The sequence below is a fragment of the Anoplopoma fimbria genome, chromosome 14 (assembly GCF_027596085.1).
Source record: "Anoplopoma fimbria isolate UVic2021 breed Golden Eagle Sablefish chromosome 14, Afim_UVic_2022, whole genome shotgun sequence".
Lineage (NCBI taxonomy): Eukaryota > Metazoa > Chordata > Actinopteri > Perciformes > Anoplopomatidae > Anoplopoma > Anoplopoma fimbria.
In genome coordinates, this window is record NC_072462.1 from 2,263,176 (window position 1) to 2,287,254 (window position 24,079).

Below are 24,079 nucleotides of genomic sequence, written 5' to 3' on the forward strand. Positions count from 1 at the left end.
TGTTCATTTAGTAAATGATGCTCCATTTAGAGTCAAACAGACCATAAAGCAGGGGATGCTTTAGGGCGGGGCTACACACTGATTGACAGGTCGACACCTGAGACGTATATGGCGTCTCTACGTCACTCCTCCTCAGTCCAAATATGGATACTTCCTATTAAAAAAAAAACCCAAGATGGCGAAGACGAGGCTTCAAATCTACTACACTAAAAAACTGACCATAGAGACGAAGAAACCTCCTCTCTGACAATCAATAAACATCATAAACTTCACAATGGTAGAGTTTCTTTTTAGAAATAGGGACGCAACTCATCAATATAATATTTTGACTACAAAATAAAATCATCTCCAATTGTTAGCAGAGACGTCTTCATTTGTTGTTTTGATCAAACTTCAAGAAATTCATTTCCCAGTGATGTAAAACAGAGAAAAGGAACTCACTCTCAGACTCCAAAGATTCATTGATTACCAATATTACTGGTGTTTTGTTTTCAAAGAATTGGTATTGGGCTGAATTACATTAAATGATAGAGTTGTGTTTGTCTGTGTGCTTGTTAACCATCAGCTCTTTGTTTGGACGCACGCCGTCTGGAAACAGAAGCAAACACACAGCGGGAGAAATGGATTTCTGTGGACGGCCGTGTTTCAGTCGCCTCAGGCTGTGCACCTGTAGAGGAGAGGCTCGATAATCCGCCCGTCAACACACACACATGACATTTGACACACAAACACACACACGGAGCTCAGAAGAAACTGGTCTGGGGTCTGAGATTGTGGAACAGGAAGCTGCTCTTGAACTCCACTTGTTCCTGTTTCTCTGTTTTCATTAAAATGAACTTACTCAAAGACTCATTCGTCTTTCTGACAGATGTTCAATCCGCCGCTCCGCATCCGGGATGCAATCACATGCTACTAAGTGACCGTGTGTGTGTGTGTGTGTGTGTGTGTGTGTGTGTGTGTGTGTGTGTGTGTGTGTGTGTGTGTGTGTGTGTGTGTGTGTGTGTGTGTGTGTGTGTGTGTGTGTGTGTGTGTGTGTGTGTGTGTGTGTGTGTCCAGTGGAGCCTTCAACAACAGAGCTTTAATAAAGCTGTACATTACAAACATCTTAACAGCTAGAAGATAAATTATAACAATAATAGTAATGATAATAACAATCAGCCCAGCGCTGCAGTCAGTTTAGATTCTCCTAGAACCGTATTGATCAGAAGATATTGGCTGTTATTTCATACTCTGAAAGGAGAGAAGAAGAAACTTCAATGTAAAGTTTAAGTTACTTATGTAAAACTTTATAACAAGTAGAACTATAGTGTTTAATCGAGTTAGTTATTCTTCAAAGTCAAGTTTGATATTGTGGGAAAAAATATGCTTATTCACTTTATTTAGTTAGATGAGAAGTTTGATATCATTATGTGTTTGTTAGGTGTGAAACTACAAAATACTAGCTACTATAATTATATATATATATATATATATATATATATTGTATTAGTGGTGTAACAGAGAGTAGTGGATCTGTAATCTGTAAGAGTTTTTGAATGATCTATATGACCGATATGGCTCATCAAAGATCATCTATTGATAGCGGAATAAAAAAAAAAACATGATTGAGCGTCTCCAAAAATTATATTTTCACATTAGTTATTTCTGTTGATTCGATCTGTGACTCAAAACCGTAATAATATCTGAACCGTGAGTTTTGTGATCTGTTGCTTCCCTACACTAAACCGTATACATACTGTATATGAAAGATACGATTTTATTTCATCCACGTCGTTCAACAAACTCAATCTGACCGATAAAAAAAAAAAGATTTGATTGACTACTTGTTCTGGTCGACGGTAGTACAAACAACCTCTCTGTCACACATGAAACTATTGAACGCACAGCAGAGAAAACAAAGAAGATCGAAGAATAACAGATGATATTGATTAACACACACACACACACACACACACACACACACACACACACACACACACACACACACACACACACACACACACACACACACACACACACACACACACACACACACACACACATCTGTACCAGCGGTCTGATAACAAAGGTTTTCATGAGCGTCCAAAGCATTTTGAGAAGAAAGACGGTGAGTTAATCTGCAGCCCAAGAAGAAGAAAAACATCTATCCAGAAAAAAAGTTTGTTTTTTGCCCGTTTGGGTTTAGATCTCTGCCTCTGACATTGACTCTCAAAGTACTGATCTCCAATCAGTAGAACACTGATCATCTGACTGATGTTCTGCTTGTTGTCCAGATGTTGAGATAAACTGCTGCTGTTTCCTCCCTTAACTTGTGAGGGTTCTATTGGGTTTGAGAAAACGAGAGTTCTCAGAGTCTACTGGAGGAACATGTAGAACCACTTTGGATCTTTGTGTTCTCTCTGACATCATGTGTGTGTGTGTGTGTGTGTGTGTGTGTGTGTGTGTGTGTGTGTGTGTGTGTGTGTGTGTGTGTGTGTGTGTGTGTGTGTGTGTGTCAGAGTAAAGACAAAGAAAGACGTTTGAGGTATACTTGTAACTGTGTTCTCCTTCATTCTGAGGACGTGTGTGGTGCTCAAACATCACGCCGTTATCTCTAACTTCAGAAGCAGAAACCACCAAATGAAAGGCGCTGAACTTGAATCGAGGCTGCAAACATTCATATGAAGAAACATGTTTTTTCCCCTCACATGCATGCAGACGTACCTCCCTGTCCTTGAGCTTCATGGCCAACACCAGCTGGTTCCTGTGATTGGCCAGCGCCTCTCTGTAGCTGCCTTTGGAGAAGAGGGCGGAGCCAAGGTTCCCGTGAGCCCGGCATTCACCTGACTGGTCACCTAAGGTCTTGGTGACCTCCAGGTCCTGCTGCATGTAGGCCACGCTCTTCTCCGCATTGCCCAGAGACCAGTAGGCCGAGCTCAGGGCGGAGAAGACGGATCCACGCAGCTTCAGGGAGCAGGTGCCGATCTTAAGCCCCGCCTCCAGCACAACGACGGAGGCGCCGTGGAAACTGTGGGTCAGCAGCTCCTGCCCGATGACGGACACGACCACGAACGGGCTCTTGTCCAGCTTCATCCTCTGCAGCTGCTGGTAGGTCGGCTCAAGGGAGTCTGTGAAGGAGGAGGCAGGACACACTGGTGAGGTGACGGTTACTTCAAGTTGTGCACGTCATGTTTTCAAGAGAGCACTCCAATAGTTAGTTGTTGCTATAAATTGAAATAAACAGTATCTAGATGTTTTTATTAAAAGATTGACAAAATTATACCACTTTTCAGGGCCAGAAACTGTAAAAACAGGAAATATTATTGGATTTTCAATTTCCATCGTTTTCTTTGAACGAATCATGTGTGACGACCGATTTGTCCTTCAGGAGAAAACAGATTTAAGCTTAAAATAGTAATATCATATATATATATAAAAAAAAACAACAGATTATGTCCTTTTCATGCATGAGACTGACATGAGACTGTGACTAAATAGTTCAATGTAAATAGCACCTGGGCCCAATAGTTTTTCCCCAGTAATGGTAATACTTATATATATAGCAAATTTCCTAGTTTCCTAGTATATCCTATATTCCTTCAATTCCATTAACTTTTAGATTTTATCATATATTTTGACAACTTTTGCAAATAAATGATCAAAGAAATTCAATTAGCATTTTTTCTTCTTTTTATGATCTATGGCATTATAACTGTATCATGCTGCCCAAAAGATGTTTTTGAGTTTACCATATTCCTAGCCATAAATATTCTGTTTCAGGGCAAGACATATATTATATACTTATACCTTACTATATATATACTATATATTGAAATGAGAAATAGTAGTTCCAACAATCCGATATCAAAGAATAGTAGAGAGAGAAATGCCGTTTTCATTTGTTGGAACAAATCAAAATGATTTATTAAAAGGTATTTATAACAACAGCGTTAACTTGACATAATGTAAATGTCATTTATATGCCATTCTTTGCACATTGCAGATGTGGGAGTTTACTGTTAATAAATGCATAATAATGGGTTTATTAACCTTAACAAGGCTTTGTTCACACTTAATACCTGGTAGCTGCAAAAAGCTTAGTTTACTGTTAAGTAGTGCATTATAAAGGCTTAATTAACTTTAATAAGGTTTTGTTCTCGCTTTGGATCCAGTAGCTGAGAAAACCATAGTTAACTTCTAATAAATGCGTAATTAAGTATGTATTTATCTAAATAAAGATAGAATAAGCTTAGTAGAGGTTTAACAATGACATGAGTTGTTTAACTTAAGTGTTACACATCATTTATGCACCACAAATCTGAATTAAACGGTCCTTTATTGCCTCCTTGCCCTCTGCTGTGATTCTGTAGCGTCCTGCTGACTTACAACCTGTCAGATATCATACCGGACCCAACTAGACTCTCCACTCTGGACCAGAGAGGAGACAAAGTCCACCTGTCCAACTATTTATGGAGGATATTTTGGCGGATTTTCAGCATTTCTTTAAGCATTTACCAGTAATATGATGTCCGTCTTAAAGGACTGCACCGAGGTTTTGCAGGTTATATGGATACGGAATAGCTAATTTACTATTACAAACAAAAGAAATGTAATTAATAAGCAATAGAATGCAGACAGAACACCAGCTCATATTTATTTGCATTTTATGCAAATGAGCTGAACTGCAGCCCTTCTCTGCAGTCTTAGCAATACCACGCTGAATTGCAGGTGATGTAAAAATGTTGCCAATTTTGAAGCAGGATTAGTAAACATATCCCCCCCGGTGAGAATTGGAAGGATTGCCTCTACTTTCTAACAACCTCTCAGCACATCATCCTGTAAAGAAGACCTCAGCCGACCCACCAGGAGTCAGATAAACCCAGAGGTTTGCTGCATACTGGTCCTCCTCAGTGGTGCAGACATGTTGCCCTTCCTCCTGCTAACTCAAGCATGACAACTCCTACTAACACTTGATACTCTGCATCTTTGCTTTGAAGCTTATGGGAGCTGGAGGTGGTTCTTTTTTAGGTTGCAGCCCCCGGACAGCAGAGCAACCTCCAACAGAGCTACAGATCTGCACAGCGATGCTTCTGCAGGAGTTCAGGCACACGCTGTAAAGATGCTTCTGTTCTGTTTCTGATCCAACTCAGACTCAAGGCAGTTTGTGAGAAAGTCACGAAATGAAGTCTGTTGGTTTTGTGTACAGGGACATGAATTGTAGGTTTTTTTGTGTCATTTGGCACAAATTTTTTTTCAAGGCGAAATTACGTTAAGAACAACAGTTAATTTAAGGCCACAAAACCACTTAGTTAGGTCAAAAAATCTCCATGGTTGGCCTTAAGATGACTACGTACAGTTAGATTAAGGCAACAAAACCAACAGTTAGGTTTGGGCAAAAAAAACACACACAGTTGAGTTTAGGCAACAAAACCACCAACAAAACCACCAACAGTTAGTTTAAGGCAACAAAACCACCAACAGTTAGTTTAAGGCAACAAAACCACCAACAGAAAGGTTTAGGCAACAAAACCACCAACAAAACCACCAACAAAACCACCAACAGAAAGGTTTAGGAAACAAAACACCAACAGTTAGGTTGAGGTAACAAAACGCACTGTTAGGTTGAGGCAACAAAACTAATAGTTATGTTGAGGCAACAAACCATATATCTTTCTGTTTGGATATTAAAAACGATGTCATTTACTATGACTGTTGCTTAGTCACATGGATGCATCTAATTCACCACCAATAACGCTCCTAAATTACATTCCATTGCCATGATTATTCTTGCTGATCGACACGAAAAAAATGGCATTTCGTTTCCCTGTACATTAAACCAATATCCTGCATTCTGTGAGTATTTCACTGTGATTGCTATCAAAATGATAATAATAATAGAAAGTGATTTCTTTCCACCTGGTACATCAAGGCTGCTGCTCATCTGGTCACTCACCAAATGGCCTTGTGCTCAACGCGCCGTCACGCTCTACCTCAAAGGGAAATATTGTCAATACTAAAACTAGTTATGTTCTCCAGTGTACGAGCAGATGCATAACTCCACGTGCAGCTTCAGCTGCAGCTTGCCAAGTAGAAGGCTATTCCCAAGAAGCTGTGCTCTCATTTTCGATACAGCCGAAGGGTAAAAACATAATCCTGAGCCAACTCCAGCCTGCAAAGCATTCCTGATTGTATGCAGCCTTCCTTCATCTTCTCATGCTGTTCAGAGCTGCACATTGAAGAGTCACTGTGAACTTTGGGGTGAATAGATCAATGACACACCAGAATCTACCTTGTAAATATTTCATCATGAGCTCCACGAAAACAAATTTATGCTTACAAACATGGGAGCAAAGCAAACTCTGCTCTTTACTTTAAGTTTTTTGTAAAGTAACTAAAGTTATCAAATAAATGTAAAAAAAAGTTAAAAAGTATAGTATTTCTCTCTGTGATTTAAGGCGTAAATTAATGAAGAAAAAACTCACAAATTCACAAATTCATGTGATTATTTATATTCTGAGATTTAAGAAAAAAAATCCATATTCTCTGAGATTTTAGCGTAAATTAATGGAGAAAAAAAACATGATATTCTTCAAGATTTAAGTTGTAAATGAATGGAGAAAAACTCGGGATATTCTCTGTTATTAAAGTCGTAAACTTACGAGAAAAACACTCAGAAATTCATGAGAAAAATAAGTTGTATATTCTCTGATATTAAAGTTGTAAACTTATGCGAAAAAACACACAAATTCATGTGAAAAATACTGGATATTCTCTGAGATTTAAATCTTAAATTAATGGAGAAAAAACTCACATATTCACGAGTAAAAAAAGACCTATTCTCTGAGATTAAAGTCATACATTTATGGAGAAAAGAACTCACAAATTCTAGTTAGCCAGAGATAGCAAAATGTCAGCACATCGCAATTTTTAACACGGAAGAATCTCAACAATAAAATGGCAACGAGTGGTTTACTGGTATCGAACCAATACTCAGTGTCGGCCGATCTGCAAGTTCAGTAGGATAAAAAATGGTATCGGAACATCTCTTCCCAACGTTAGGAAGAATCTACAATAAATTCTAAACATAAAACCCATTTGTTCTTATTTTCATATACGACTGACCTGAGAACAGTCAGCACTGATATAGTAATCTGTCCCTGAGAACCAGTGAAGCGCCTCCTCATGATGATTCATCTCCACACTCCCTCTGCCTGCAGTCTGACTTTACATGTGGATGAATCTGCCCCCCCATCATAAAGAAGGCAGTGAACACAGGTGATCCTATGGATGCAGACAGCGGTGGATGTGAGTGGATGACACTCCGTCACCAGCTCACTGCTTTTAATTCCAACTTCTACATGTTTTCTCATTTCTATTTCATCTGACTCGCTTGTTTTATTTGTTTTCTACATCTCACTTCTCTTTTCGTGTCACTTTTTCTCCCCTCTTTGTCACGTCAAAATGTGCATCCATTTCTTTGAGAGATCTGAATCATCAGAGGAGAGCCACTGAATAACAGAGCAAAAGAAGAAGTGGAGACTTGACAGTTTTTTCTGAGCGCTGACGTCTCACTCTGCTTTTCTACAAAAACATAAAGTTATGGGAGAGGAGCCAAACAAATACAAGTATGAATCTGTTGTTGTAGAGATGAACGATGAAGCAGACAGCGTGTACCTCTGAGGGGGGATTTCATGGCGGCCTCCACCATGCCGACGAGCAGCTGGAGACTCTTGGGGTCCTGGGCGAGGCCGGAGGCGAACGCTGCCAGGGCGTCGGCATGACGACCGAGGTACTGCAGGGCAACCCCTGACGAAAGTAGGCCTGCAGGAAGAAGACACAGTAGAAGGGTTTATTTGAGGCTTTTTTTTTGTTGACATTTTACATTTTTTTATTGGCTTAAATGATGTAAGTGGGACTTTGTTTTTAGCGATGCCAGCAGCTAAGTGTTTGTTTTCCATGTTCACCATCTTAGTTTTGATTCAATGCAACAGTGCAAATGCAAAGTTTGTTGAGATATTTCAGCCTGGACTAACTGTGGTGAAAGAAGTAGCTATATTTTATACTTAAGTAAAAGTAGAATATACTACAGCGTAGGAATACTCTGTTTTAAGTAAAAGTCCTGCAAACAATAGTACAATTTCACAAGTATTTGCATCCAAATGCACGCTATAAACGCTATACATATATATGTATACACACATATATATGTATATACACACACACATATATATATACACACGTATAATTACACACACATATATACACATATATATATACAGATGGATATATGAATGGATCAGTAAAGTTATTATTATGTTATTGATATAATAAGGTCACAACAATGTTGATTACATTTTTTAATACTAATCTGAAACTGCAAAGTAACTAAAGTTATCAAATAAATGTAAGAAAAAAAAAGTTAAAAAGTATAGTATTTCTCTCTGTGATGTAGTGTACTTTTAGTGAGCAAAAAAAATAAATACAAATGATCATACAAGCTTGTACCAACACATTTCAAACCAATAATATCATGACATCCATCTACCAATCAATCCTTATCGTGCTACAATCAAGTCCGCCCCCTTTCTCGCAGCCCAATTAAAACAAAAGCATTGAATTTAAATCCCTCTTGTATTTGTACACTACTCAAATACTTTGTTTCACTGAGGAATACTCTCAAAGACGCTCAAAGTCCTGTTTCACTGGGACTTTAAGCTCCATTTATACATTCTCAAGCACTTCCTCAGAGTGCAAAGTATCCCGTTTACGTCGGGCGGTTTAGTGACACATCCATAAGTGAAACGCTGAGAAAGCCGTTGTGTTTGAGTCCAACCTGCACGGCACCGATACAACATGTACACACAGTTTACACACAAACACACTCACACTTCATTAGGACGCCTCGTGCATCTCACAGCAACATTAGAGACGATGAATCATGACACCAGATTCATGAGGAGGACACACAAACACCACACTGTAACTTAATTGTCCTGTCTTCCTTCTCTCTCTTCTCCTTCATTCCTCCCCCTTTTTCCATCCCTCTCATTCATCATCCTGCCCTCTGGCCTCCCGTTTAAACATAATCTGTCATGACACCGACTGAATGAAGACAAAGAGGGGAGGGATTAGATTACATGGCAGCTCCTGTCCCGGCAGACACTTTCTTTGTCCTCCTCCTCCTCTTCCTCAGACAGCTTCATTTAAACGAATGGAGCCGAGGGGTCAACACTAATCTGATGCATTAGGCCTTTAGTGGATGTGTGTTGGTGTTTGGGAGCAGAATGGGAGCAGGACACGGTGTCATTTCACTGTTGATTAACACAAAGTGGGATAAATGGTTGGTGATTACAGCCGGGGTCATATCCCTTAAAACGCTGTCATCATTTTCAATTATTGACCTTATGTTTGTTTTTGTTGGCTATAAATACAAGTCAGAAGTTGGATCACAAAGAATACTATAAATGTATCATACATACCTACAGCGTTAACTAGCTCATGAACCCAGAAGCCAGAAAAAATGTTGGCATTGTACGTTTCTGCAAACCCACATCTCTGAAACAACAATATATTTACTAAATAAGTTTCATATCAGCCTTGTATCACACTTGCAGAAGTGCACAATGACACGTAATTAACGTTATGAAATGAGTGGATGAGGCAAGCTTGGATAAGGTTAGAAACGATAACAGAAGTGTCTTAAAGCTGCATTCTCTCTCCTGTCCACCAGGGGGCGACTCCTCTGGTTGTATAGAAGTCTATGAGAAAATGACTCTACTTCTCTCTTGATTTATTCCCTCAGTAAACATTGTAAACATGAGTTTATGGTCTCAATCTCTAGTTTCAAGTCTTCTTCAATACAGCATGATGTTCATTTAGTAAATGATGCTCCATTTAGAGTCAAACAGACCATAAAGCAGGGGATGCTTTAGGGCGGGGCTACACACTGATTGACAAGATGGCGACGGCCAAATCGCACAATGCATGTAACGAGGGGAAAATGATTTGTATTTTGTAAGCAAACTCTGATGTGTAGCTTCAGTTGAGTTCCCCTTTAAATGCAGACACATGACCTTTCTATTCCACAGTTAGAAGCAGAAACACAGGAAGGCGGTTTCTCTTATATCTCCTGCAACTAATGCCAAGTGTCCCCCGCTGAGGAGAGAGAGACAGCAGCCTGCCCTCTGACCCCCGTCCAGGCTGGAGAGAGTAGACCGCCATGAGGAGCCGGGCCGACATATGGACACCCCGCCCGTCTGCCTACCTCTACTTAGCGATGCCACCGCAAATCTGTCGCCCTCACACTGATTTGGCTGCTGCATGGAGGACGAGGTGTTTCTCTTTTAGGCGTTCATGTCCTATTCTTGACTACTCTTGATTGGGAGATGATTTTTATTTATTTTTTATTTTGTATTTCATTTTGTATTTTTTATATTTATTTATTTATTATTTTATGCACATTTTTTTTATATGCACAATTGAAAAATATTAAATTAATAATTAAAAATGTATTAAATTATTTGAAGCCTCCACCTATATAATATAAAAAAATCACAATACTATGACGAATACAAAAATAATATACATATGGTGTGAAATATTGTTGAAAAAGCAATTTTACAAAATATGATTTATAATAACAATACATTATAAACAACAAAAAAGAAAGAAAGAAAAAAACGAGATGTATCAAGATGTGAATGAGTGTGTGTGTGTGTGTGTGTGTGTGTGTGCAGCACAATAGGTAAGAGTGTGTGTGTGTGTGTGTGTGTGTGTGTGTGTGTGTGTGTGTGTGTGTGTGTGTGTGTGTGTGTGTGTGTGTGTGTGTGTGTGTGTGTGTGTCAGAGTCCTTTTTTCACCCCCATCCAGGGTGTAAACATGCCAGAGTCAGACAGAAAGTGACAGCAGGAATCCTTCAGCCTCCTGCACACACACATCCTGTCTGTTAGCTCAGTGTGGCTACGCTGCCTGCTAAGCACATACAGGGGGTATACGGTCCAGACAGTCTCACACACACACACACACACACACACACACACACAACACACATGAACACACATGAACACACATGAACACACTTTCTGTCTGGTTTTATTTATTTATTTTCCCCCGTCTGTCTCTCAGCGTCTCATAAAACTCTTGTCAGATTACAGAGAGTCTCTTCACAGATACTTCACGCTGATTCCCGATCGAGCTCTTCAGCGTCGGCTGACAGGACTGTGTCAGTTAATCCTGGATGTGTGTGTGTGTGTGTGTGTGTGTGTGTAATTATATATGTGAGTGTAATTATTGATGTGTCTCCTTTCTGTGTTCATATACAGTATAAGCACCGTGGGAGCTGTCTGGGCTTAGAAAACTAAATGAATGGTCTACTTTAAAATGACTATCATCATATATTCAAAATAATTATGTATTAAATGACAACGTGGAATGGGTTTCTCGAAGTGAGAGAATAATTAGTTGAATCTGCAGCTCCTCTCGGTTTTAGTGAACTTTACGTGAGTTTAAGCTAATTGTTTTATCAATTAGGGATAGGTATTTAGCGACACTAGTACTGTTATTGGAAACTGCTTATCGGTTTGGTTCTTTATCCATTCTCTAATCGATTATTTTGTGAGAAAAAAGACAATTAATAAAGAATGTAAACAAATGTAAATTTGGGGCTATTTGCATTATTTGCATTGACAAAAGGTTTGTGTCGCATTTAGTGTAAACACAAAATAAGCTGCTGAGACTCTTAAACGTCATCACGCTGACTAGTCTGACTTTACAGCCGTGTTTATACTCGTGATCATGTGACGTGGTGTGAATATCTTATAGCCTAACTAAAAAAAATCCCTAAATCTTAAAACTAGTGTTCATTTGTGAAGATTATTTTGTTGAACAAAACCTTTAAGTGTCATAAACGTTTATTTGGCACAGAGTTTATTTTGTGCAATAATCCAAAATCTAATAGAAGAATCTTATTGGCTTTTTTGTTGAGGGAACTTGTGTGATGCTAGTTTTCTAGCTGGTTTTCAAAAATGCCTCATCTCTGCAGCAACTCCATATAACTGCAATTCATCCTGAGGGGGATATGAACCAAATGACAATTCAAATAAATTGGTAGGAAAGTTCACTCGCATCCACAAATATCAACCTCCTGGTGGCGCCTTAAGAAAAGTCACAGGATCGTCCAAAGTCAGAGGGATTCATCCTCTGGGGAACATGAATGCCTGAACAAACATTTCTTTACCATCCATCCAATAGTATTTGAGATATTCCAGCATGGATCAAAGTGGTGGAGAAAAACCAACCAACTAGCTAAACAAACATTGGTTCATTTCAAGGAGTGAGTTTATTAGAACGACATGAATGCAAACAAAATAAAAAGAGAGAGAGAGAGTGAGAGATGTAGAGATAGAGGTGTTATATGTTGGAGTGTCAGAGCAAAGGATGCACACCGGATGAACAGATGCTTCAATTACTGCTCGTAACTCACATTAATCGAGAACAGATGGCAACACAAGTGGCGAGAGAGAGAGTGAGAGAGTGAGAGAGAGAGAGAAAGAGAGAGAGAGAGAGAGAGAGAGGATCACTTAAACCAGACATGATAGAGATTGATCTCTTTGCAAATCAGACAATCTGCCTCAAAAAACACACCTTCACTCTCATTTCATCCAGACACAAAGTGGATTGAACCTTATTTCCTCGTCGGTGTTGCTTGTGACTGAACAGATTTAACGCTGTGGAAGAGGGAGATGTGTCCTTGAGGGGTTTTAGTTAGAGATGGAGGAGGCTGAGAGGAGAGAGGAGAGAGGAGAGAGGAGAGCATCCTGGCAGGAGGCCATGAACCATCCTACAGTTCTACCTCAGAGGAGCAGGCTGGAATATCAAATAGTAGTTAAGTGTTGTGATTAAATGATTATTATGGTGTGTTAGAGCTTGGGTTTTACATTTAGTTTCATGGTTTTGCTATCAGTTATAAGTTTGACCTCCCGAAGCTAATTGACCCTTTGCTAAGCCCCGCCCCCTTCTCCTACGTTACCATAGAGCCCACACTGTCACTAACTGCACTCCCTGAATCAATATTATTTAATTAAGACAGAAGGGTCTACAATATGTGTTTGAAGGATCTTTCCAGGGATGAAAACAATTAAAAAAGATAAAAATAGAAGCTAGGTAGTTAACACTGTAACAATAATTAAAAAGCAAAAGCAGCATGTGTTATTAATAAATTGACCTACGGTTGCTAGCGTAGCATAGCCGTGCTAACGCAAGTTAATGATGTGCTAACAAAACTCTAACTCTGCTAATGTTTTCTTTCATTTTGTCTTAAAAATAAATCTGGCTAACCTGCTGGTTTGTTTAAGAGTCTCTTCTTTCTCTTCTTTTTTTTGAGATGATGCAATGTTTGAAGACCTCAGTGATTGACCATTTGCTAAAAAAGCTTTGGATTTCTCCACATGTTGAAGCATTGCACATGGAGCTGTAGTAAGAGAGATACTCTTTATTAAAAGAGTTTGGAGAGTGCTGTCTTTTATTTAGCATTTTCCACAACCCCCACGTTATCTGTATATCTGTAAACTTCAGCTATCTACTACCTACAGTAGGAAGGGTTTTTCACAACAATATGGAGTATTCAGCCAACTAGGCCAGTCCGGGTTCATGGCCCCCCAGAGAAAATATTTGGCTGTAAAGGCCTGAATATGGAGGCCTCTGGCACATTGTAATTAACCTGACCTGCACCAGATGGTTTGTTACACAGAACCATCTGAGAAACCGTCCTTGGAAACTGTTTGGAAAAGGGCAGGCACTCTCAAAACATACTTGGGAAGTTGATTTGATGAATCATCTACCAATCAAAGCCTTGAGTGTCGTCCTTTGCTCTTCTTTCAATAAATAAATACTTTTGTGTTCTGATATAAACATAGACTTCATATAAGAGGTGGACATAGTCATCGTGACATCACCATTGATTTGTGGACTGAAGCTTTGAAGCCTTGAGTTTGGCGTTTTGGCCGTCTCCATGTTGTTTTTTTGCAGCCAATGAACAGAAGTTACCATGTTTGGAAGATAGAGGAGTGACGTAGAGACGCCGTATGCGTCTCTGGTGTCGACCTGTCAATCACAGTAAGCCCCGCCCTAAAGCATCCCCTGCTTTATGGTCTGTTTGACTCTAAATGGAGCATCATTTACTAAATGAACATCATGCTGTATTGAAGAAGACTTGAAACTAGAGATTGAGACCATAAACTCATGTTTACAATGTTTACTGAGGGAATAAATCAAGAGAGAAGTAGAGTCATTTTCTCATAGACTTCTATACAACCAGAGGAGTCGCCCCCTGGTGGACACTAGAGAGAATGCAGGTTTTAATACTAAAGGTTGCCGCCTGGTTTATTGGTATTAGTATTTCATATTTTTATATAAAACGGACATATTCCTTTTAAGATTCCCATCCTGCATGCTCGACTTTTAGAGGGAACCACTGGTCTAAACGTTATAACAACCGGCTTTGTCCTTTTAGATCTGCAGTTTTTTGCTGCAGACCTCAGACTGGTGGTCCTCCTATCACCTGGCCAATCGCTAAAAAACAAACAGGGTTCATTTTGCCAAGTCAATACCCCACTTACCCCACAGTAGGTGATGAACAGACATGCTGTGTGAGTTGTGAGCTGAGCGCTGTAAACCTCGGGGAGTGAGATCATTATTTAAGAGCCAGAGAGGGTCTGAGGGACTCATTAAAAAACGACAATCCGTGTTGTGAGGACGCCTCTTTGTAGGATTGAATGCACCTTATTACCAGGGTGAAGTATGATCAAACCCTGAGAATTTAAACCAGCGGACCTCTGCAGCGGTGAGCTCTTACTCACAGTCTGGGAATTAACAGCCCTCTCATCGTGACGAGTCAGCGCGTGAAGCACTGTGGCCGAGAAATAATGCCGCTGAGCAAGCAAACTGGAAACACATAAACCCACACAAATAAGAAACAAATAGCCGCTGAGGCCTTTTGATTAAAAAAACCAAAAAAAACTAATTTGAACCTGTGAGTCAATATTTAAAAAGAAAAGACAATAAAAGTGAAGTGTGGGTGTTAAAGACGTGGTGGTAACTTATTCCATACGTCATCAATTTAGTACATATTACTTTTTGTACCAAAGTTTCAAAATAAAAGTACTAGTTCTGTAGTAAAATGTCTCCTGTGACTGATCTATAATTCTATGTGACATTAACAGATATTTAATACTGAAGCATTGATGTTAGAGCGGCATGTTACTGTTGTAGCTGCTCCAATGTAGCTATTTTAAATACTTCTAAATACTACTACAGCTAGTTTAGTCCAGTGTTTCCCACTAGAATTCAATGTTAGCATGCAGGATGGGAATCTTAAAAGGAATATGTCAGTTTTTATATAAAAATATGAAATACTAATAAACCAGGCGGCAAATTCCCCCGTGAAACAAATGCGGAAGTGTCTTAAAGCTGCATTCTCTCTAGTGTCCACCAGGGGGCGACTCCTCTGGTTGTATAGAAGTCTATGAGAAAATGACTCTACTTCTCTCTTGATTTATTCCCTCAGTAAAAACATCCGTAATCCAAGATGGCTACGGCGGAATTGTCAAACTCATGGCTTCAAAGTGTCAGTCCACAAACCAATGACTACGTCCACTTCTTATATATATATTCTACGGCATAAACACAGAATGGGACTGGACAGGTGTTGTTTTTTTACATGTGACCCTCTAATGCACACACACACACACACACACACACACACACACACACACACACACACACACACACACACACACACACACACACACACACACACCAACTGTTCTAAGGTTAATCTGCATGAATATTTATCATTGTTTCACTGGGACTCTGGCTAAGATACAATAATTGAGTTGGAGTGGCCGTAACCAATGTTTCCACTGGGACCAATAAAGATGTTACGCGAGCAGCTGTGGGGCTAATGGCTTCACCGGTCTGTGTCTGTGGTGTTATAAACTCTGGGACAGCCGTAAAGGTGGAGGTGAGTCCAAGACCTTAAACTATATGAAAACATAGAATTGATATAGAAAAACTCTTGTTCATCAAGGACAGAGATGAGTTTGTGTGTCTCTCTTGATGTTAGCGTGTCTAAGTGCGTGTCCATGTGCAGGGTCATCAGCCTTCATATGTTCAGGGACCACAGAATATATCTGGAGCCAACAGATTAGGCGTCTCCGTCTGTCTCATCTGATGTGAGCAGTCCAGTTCAAAGATGAGCTCTCCAATAACCTAAAAACAACCACTGAACAGGTCATTGACGGGATCCTGCAGAAACAGGAACGACGCCACAAACGATGTGAGAAACGGACTGTTTGGTGATCGAGAGAAGAGTGTTGGTTCAAAGATGTTGTTGTCACTTGTTGGGTGTATTGTGTTGTTTTTGATTGGAGCTGCATGGGCGCTGTCTGGTGCTGAAATCTGTTTGTGCACAGTTAACACCAAGACGTGTTTCTAGAAATTCGTGTCCCACAAAAAACACTATTTCCTTTAGTACGGCGGGATTTGTCAAACATGATTCATTATAATGTCATTGTTTATTAACAGTGAAATTACTATTAACTTAAGTTTAAAAAACGATCAATTTACCATTTATTATTGATGTTTTTTATAAAGTGTTTACGTGTAGAGCTGGAAGACTTCAGCACCGAACAGCGCCCATGCAACCTCGATTAATAACAACACAATACCTCCAAAATACCACAAAAACAACAAGTGCATTTAATTCATTTGCATAAACTGTGCATTGGAATAATGTTTACTATGAAGTGTAACCATCACTTTAATTAGGCCTATGGCTATTTTGTTAATTATTCTTTGGCCAAATTCAATTAAAAACTTAATTCATATTAAATATGTTGTGTGCCATATCTGCTTTTATTGAAAAAGTGAGCACTTCCTAATAAAGAAACAATGAAGTCATGACATTTGACCATATTCTTTGCACCCCCATGTATTGGTCAATCTCCCCATCTGCAAATATAACAGTTGTCAGGGTTGAACTCTTGACGAATATGGAAACTTTTTCTATTCTTGTCAGGGCCAAAGGATCAAAGTTACAGTGTTTAAGTGTAAGTCAACACATGAGGTTCCAAACATTAGAAAACATCATTCATCCTCCGTTTGAAATGAGACGACTGGAGGTCAACGTGAAGAGCCAGCTGACACATCCTTCTCTTTTTATCTCCTCTTATAGAGCACACCACCTCACTTCACTGCAGCTGTTCTAAACCCCCGGTCCTAAACAGGGATTTCTATTTTGAACACACAAACACACCACGAGTATTATTTTCATTTTCAAGTGCATTTTATATCGTGCTGAAAAGGAGAGTGTGGATAAACCTGAGTGGGACGTCACGTCAGACATCTATCCTCGGAGTACAGACTCTGAAACGAGAGCTCTAAATTAAAGAAAGCATTTTCTCTGAGTCACACACACACACACACACACACACACACACACACACACACACACACACACACACACACACACACACACACACACACACACACACACACACACACACACACACTCCTAGTTAACCTCAACACACAAGGTTTATTCCCTCAGTGACCAAAAGCAATTCCCTTTTCTCTTCTTCTCTGCTCTACTTTATCTGTGGATCCAGACCCGGAGTCATTCCCTCCACCATTCATGTATCAGCCACCATCTTCAGACCAATACACCTCTTTCTATAGTACACACACACACACACACACACACACACACACACACACACACACACACACACACACACACACATACCGCTGCACTTACAGGAAAAAATATGCATAAAGATGAAGAGGGGGGGAGGAGGACAAGTGGCCTTCTGATCCTGTTAACTGCGGTACAGCGGAGGGGTTCGGTTCTCTTACAAGCGGGTAATTAGACTGTCACTCAACCGGGCGCCGCTGCACTTTGTGTGTGTGCATGTGCTCGCGCCGGGTTTGATTGCCTCAAGTGACCTTTGACCCTGAGGGAGCACATATACCTCCTGAGGAACGGAGGACGGGGTCGACGTGAAGAGAACAGAAGTGTAGATAGAAGTATTGATATGAACTGATACGATGATTCTGCCATGTTTGGATTAGCAGGGAGATCTGGTGCATCGAAGCAAGCGCCCCCAAATTCTCCTGAAGCTGTATCAACACAAGACAAGTGTGTGAACCTCATGATGAACTGGTGCACAGGAAGAACGGGGCACGAAGTTTATGGAACTAAATCTGTGAAAGAGATAGGGGAGACTCCAGATATTTCACAAAAAGTAAATGATATCAGCCTCATGTTGGTAATAGAGGAAGAGTCAAGAGATCACCAAAGTCAGTAGGAGTCACCCTCTGGGTACCACGAATATCTGTTTCAAATTGTATGGAAATCCTCAAATACTTTTAGAGATATTTCACTAAAAGTCAATAATATCGGCCTCATTGTGGCGATAGAGGAAGAGTCAAGAGATCACCAAAGTCAGTAGGATTCATCCTCTGGGGAACATGAATATAAGCACCAAATTTCCAAAGTAATCCATATTTCACTAAAAGCTAACAATGTCAACTTCATGTTGGCAATGGAGGAAGAGTCAAGAGATCTCCAAAGTCAGTCGGATTTATCCTCTGGGAACCAGGAATATCTGTTTAAATTGTATGGCAATCCATCAAATATTCTTTGAGATATTTCACTAAAAGCCAAAAAATGTCCAACTCATGGTAGCAATAGAGGAAGAGTCAAGGGATCACCAAAGTCAGTAGGATTCATCCTCTGGGGAACATGAATAGCCAACCAACCAAGAGAACGAAATTTCCATCCCTAAGGTTTTACAGTTTGCTGTATAATTAAAAAACACTTCAAATGTATTTAAATAACAACATGAATTCATACAGCCACCTGAAACAACCCAAACATGACAAACATGAGGCTCCAGTGTGGTTGATTTCTCTTATATTCAGCATTATTTGTCTGCTTTCACAAAGACAATATGGATTCCAATAAAAATGTTATAAAAACAATGTGACCCGAAGAATCAAGGGAGTAAATTTTGATTCTTATTTCTGACCATTTGTTTTCATTAAAATCCTTTCCTCATCTTTTACTCCACCGAATCCTTTCACCTTCTCTGCTTTAACACCTCAGCGTCCTTCACTTTCTCGACTTTTCTTTACACCTCTGACGCCCAAACCGAAGGCAGGGTCGACACCCTCCTCCTCCTCCTCCTCCTCCTCCTCTTTCCTCCTCCTCTCCCGGTCTTAATTAGAGCCAAATCATCCAAGGAGAGATGAGGAGAGGTGGAGGACAGGATGGGAGAAAGAGAGACCAGTGATTACTCTGGGGAGGACTCCACGCATCAGGGCAAGGAGAGAACACACTCCTAACGACTCCCTACGAAGCTAATTAGACCGTCTGTGTTTTTACATCCAGCCTCACAGGTTGTGATAATTCATAGAGGAGCGGCTCCATAGAAGAGCATTCAGTCATTTCAACACTGCTGTTATCTGGGAGAACATTTCCTGTTCCCAGTCAACGCGACAACAGATGAACAGATATCATTCTGATCTAGTCCCAGTGTGTGCATGTACATATGTGGATTTTTTCCCCAGTGTTATTTGTTCATTGATAGCCCTACTAATCCAGTAAAGAGATTATCAATTTAGAATATAGTCTATGTTAGCGTAAGGTAAAGACGACGCATTAATGTATAAAATCTTGGACTGTACATAGGAAGTGGACGTAGTCATTATGACGTCACCCATTGGTTTGTAGACTGCCGTTTTGAAGCCTTGAGTTCAGCACTTTCGCCTCAGCCATATTGGATGACGGCCGTCGCCATGTTTGATTTTTTTTTGCAACCAGTGAACAGGAAGTGACCATATATGGACTGAGGAGGAGTGACGTAGAGACGCCGTATACGTCTCTGGTGTCGACCTGTCAATCAGTGTGTAGCCCCGCCCTAAAGCATCCCCTGCTTTATGGTCTGTTTGACTCTAAATGGAGCATCATTTACTAAATGAACATCATGCTGTATTGAAGAAGACTTGAAACTAGAGATTGAGACCATAAACTCATGTTTACAATGTTTACTGAGGGAATAAATCAAGAGAGAAGTAGAGTCATTTTCTCATAGACTTCTATACAACCAGAGGAGTCGCCCCCTGGTGGACACTAGAGAGAATGCTGGTTTAAGACACTTCCGCATTGACCATTGTGCATATCTAAGACCCTTTTAGATGGTTCTTATTTGAAAAGCGAGTCAACTGGAAACGTTTATAAGTCAGCTGGAGATCATTTTAAACCGACACATTGAACAACCTTGTTAGCTTATGTGGCTAATAAAATCTGATAGCTACAGTTGCTGCCAGCAAAATCGATGGATCGTAAGCTAGAAATGTGACGTTGCTTTTATTTATTTCTGTGTGAAATCAAAGACCAAACATATTAAGAAAAAGAATAAAAAATGGTAAATCTTCCTCCTTTATCATTGTAAACTGCTTCAGCTATGAGCCATACAAAATAGAAAGCTTGACATAACGTGATGACAGGCTTCTTTGGCAATTCAATGAGAAAGCGGTCCGTATTAAGGGTGTGAGGTTGGAGTAGACCTGGAAACAGAGGGGATTTAATGGCATTTTAAAAGGTGACAAAACCTCTACAGGCCTGTCAGCTCACACAGCTTCTCACGTCACACTCACAAGACCGGAGTGGATTCTCGAGGCATTCTTCTGCAGATATTCTCCCTCCTTTAACATCTGACTCCTTCTCTTTTTATTCACACGTTCTGTTTCTGTCAAAACCTCTTATAACTTTTACTAAAGCAACAAATCCATATTCTGAGTTCCAGGAAGCTGCAGAAACATGTGCAAAGAATCTGTTTTGATGGTGAAACAGCAAAAGCAGATTGAATTACTCAGATTAATTGCAATTTTAAAGGCCATGCACTCTGGTCCATCATTCATTTCTCTCTTTTATATCACATAGTATCGCCACTAACGCTCTGTCCTCTAATAACTTGCCATTTTTGTCACATTTCCTCTCATTTCTCTACATTATTTGTTTAGTATTTACAGTTCAGCTTACTGCCATTTTCTTGCTGGCTAATGTCGCTTTTAAAGGAGCACAATAAATGTCAAAACACCATTTTTAAATAGCTAATTCTTTGGTATTGCTGAATTAAACTTCTACTTTCTCAGATCAAATGTGGCATCATGGAAATTTATTTTCCAAAGCAAGAGAAATACAATTTGGATTTCGAACCATTTTTTTAATGAACCTTTGGCGGTTAATGTACAAAAATTAGGAAAAAGCATGCAGTTCTTTTGGAAAAGTGTTTTCATGCAATTACTGGCGTCATTATCTTTCATCCTCTTCAGTAGAAAGATAAATCTATATTTACATGTTTACGCAACAGAGTGACGTTTCCTTCATTTTAATTCAAAACGGATGTCCTTTTTATTAGATTTACATCAAATGAATGTGTATTTTTCTCCTTAAAATGTTTAAATTAGGTCTAAATATAGATGTTAAATGAACAGTGAGTTATGGTTGATCACAGCATAAAAGCTTGTGTAGTTTTTAAATCAGCTTTATTTTGGGTTTAGGCATTTTAGTGAATCACAATCCAGTACTGAATCAACTAAATGAATCCAAACCCTTTTAAATCCCTTATTGAATCTAATCACATTTGCAAGCAATTAAAATTGTAAACACCTTAAACTCAATCAACATGAAAATGAGATGGGCAGCAGAAGATATGAAATATGAATGAAATGCACCTGACTCATTGTAATAACAGGTGAAACCGTCTCACTTCTATTTTTCATGAGCTACTTGATCAAAGTACCAGAGGTCTTAATTCAGAGATATTTAATGGATAAGCCTTAAATATTGATACCATATGCATGAAAGTTTAAACAGGAGATTCTCCTGACGTTCATGAGATCAAATGGATAATTTATCTGTTGGTTCTTGTTGAGCAACGAAAATAAAGAGTGATGTTTCTTCTCCCTAACAAACAATCTTTACTGAATATATTATAGTTCTCTTTGCTAATAAAACAAGTGAGGAGAGATAAAAAGGTTTGATGGGAGATTTGGTTTGTCTGCAGCTGCAGGAATAGTTCACCCAGAAAATAAATTGGAAGGAGAGCGAATAGACAGCAAAAAGAAAGTTTTGGGGCGTTTCATAACCTTTGTTGTTGTCTTTCTTTCTTTCTGCCTCTGTTTCAGTTTGTTTGCACTGATGTTCTTTCATTTTTTCAGGGGCTCTAATCTACTGGACACCATTCGAGAGAAGATGTTTTCTGAACCATAGAGAAGTCTTTCTGCTAGTTGCAAATGCATACAGCCTTATAAAATAACCTTCTACTTTCACAAGAAACATTTTGGTTAAGTTTAGGCAACAAAACTACTTGGTTAGGGTTAAGGAAGAGATTGTGGTTTGTGTTAAAATAACTACCAAAGTGGCATTACTTCAGAACGGAGGTTATGTAACAAATAAGTCGACGTTTTGGTTAAAATAACTACAGATGTGACTTAATTTAGTACAGAAGTTACGTGACAAATAAATCAACTTTTGGGTTAAAATGACAAGGAAAGTGGTGTTAGGTAAGTAGTTACTTAAGTGCTGAACAAATGAAGATACATAAGAACTTCTGTTAATTAAGAACAGAGGTTACGTGAGGAATAAGTCACTATTGTCTTCTGGTTTCACATGGAATAACAACAGCACTCTTTATACTTCCTGGTTCATGAGTACGTGGATTACATACTTAGTGATTTTGTGGGACATCTACAATTAGAGTGCATGACTTTTTGTAGGTATAGCTATGAACATTGTATAAGAGCCTGACAATATTAATTCCTTTTGGGTGAACTATTCTTTTAATTTATGCTCTAATACAGTACATGTGTTTATGAACATGATGCATGTGTCATAAGAGCTAAAATAATACAGATAAAACCAAGAACGACAAGCAAGGAGACGGAAACAAAGAAATGAAAACAGTGAAGAAAAGAGGAGGAGGAGACGCGCTCCAGTCAATTAAAGCCTCCGTTATTCCTCAGGAGATCACTCAGGTGTGGCTGTGCATACGCTTCCGCCGCCGCCGCTGTCACACACGCAATAATTATTAATGACTCCGCTCCCACGGGCCAATTCATTTCCAGAGTTAGCACACCTCCCCTTTTCTCCTCTCAGCTCCTCGCTCCTTCTCCTCCTTTTCATTAGCGCTCCGGGGCTCATCAGCCGGCGTGGCCCACTTTAGGCTCAATTTAGACGAGCTGCCTCTGTGTGAGCCCGCCACGGAATTGTGATGTCACGCCCATTGTCCGCCAATTACGATTCAATTTAGCAGAAGAAACGCTGTGGAATGTGATTATAGGAGATAGCTGGTGTGTGTGTGTGTGTGTGTGTGTGTGTGTGTGGTGTGTAGAAAAGTGGTAGCCAGCACTTATTGTAAGAGGAGATTTGTGATGATTTCCTCAGCACTTTCATATTCTGGAGTGGCTTCCAGTTCTTCCTCCTGTTCCTCCTCCTCCTCCTCCTCCTCTCAGGTCTCCGGAGACTTCTCCACAGTCAGTTGGCTTAGCTTTTTTTCAGACGGCGTGACATTTGCACCTCCCCACTGCCTCGCTAAGCCGGAGCAATGAATGCAGCGAGCAGCTGCACACACACACACAACATACTGTACACACTCATATTCATCGTATTTTGAAAAGCTTTTCATCTGCTTTATTTACAGCAAACATTCCTCTTCTGTTGCTTTGCACACCGGTGCCTCAAAACAGACGACTACGAGCTACAAAGACGTACTGGGAGTCACATTTATATCTCAGAGGAACTCATTCAAACACACCTAATATCATTCCACCTCAACATGTCCGATCCGGTGGTTTTAACGCTTTCTTTTGAGAGTTAAAGGAGCTAAAAACTTATTTTGTGAATGAGATTGGTCACAACAGGCAAACATGACTTTTGTTCTGATGAGTGTAGTGTCTTTAAGTTGCATTCTCTCTCCTGTCCAGCAGGGGGCGACTCCTCTGGTTGTATAGAAGTCTATGAGAAAATGACTCTACTTCT

General features: G+C 39.7%; 1 protein-coding gene across 1 annotated transcript in view; it reads right to left on the reverse strand.

Moving 5' to 3' along the window:
* The window catches only part of ttc28 (tetratricopeptide repeat domain 28), a 109,957-nt gene that overhangs the window by 40,642 nt on the left and 45,236 nt on the right, over positions 1-24,079 (reverse strand). The window contains 3 exon segments of the mRNA XM_054612335.1: positions 2,704-3,107; positions 7,654-7,782; positions 7,785-7,800. Coding sequence (XP_054468310.1) covers positions 2,704-3,107; positions 7,654-7,782; positions 7,785-7,800 — 549 coding nt within the window.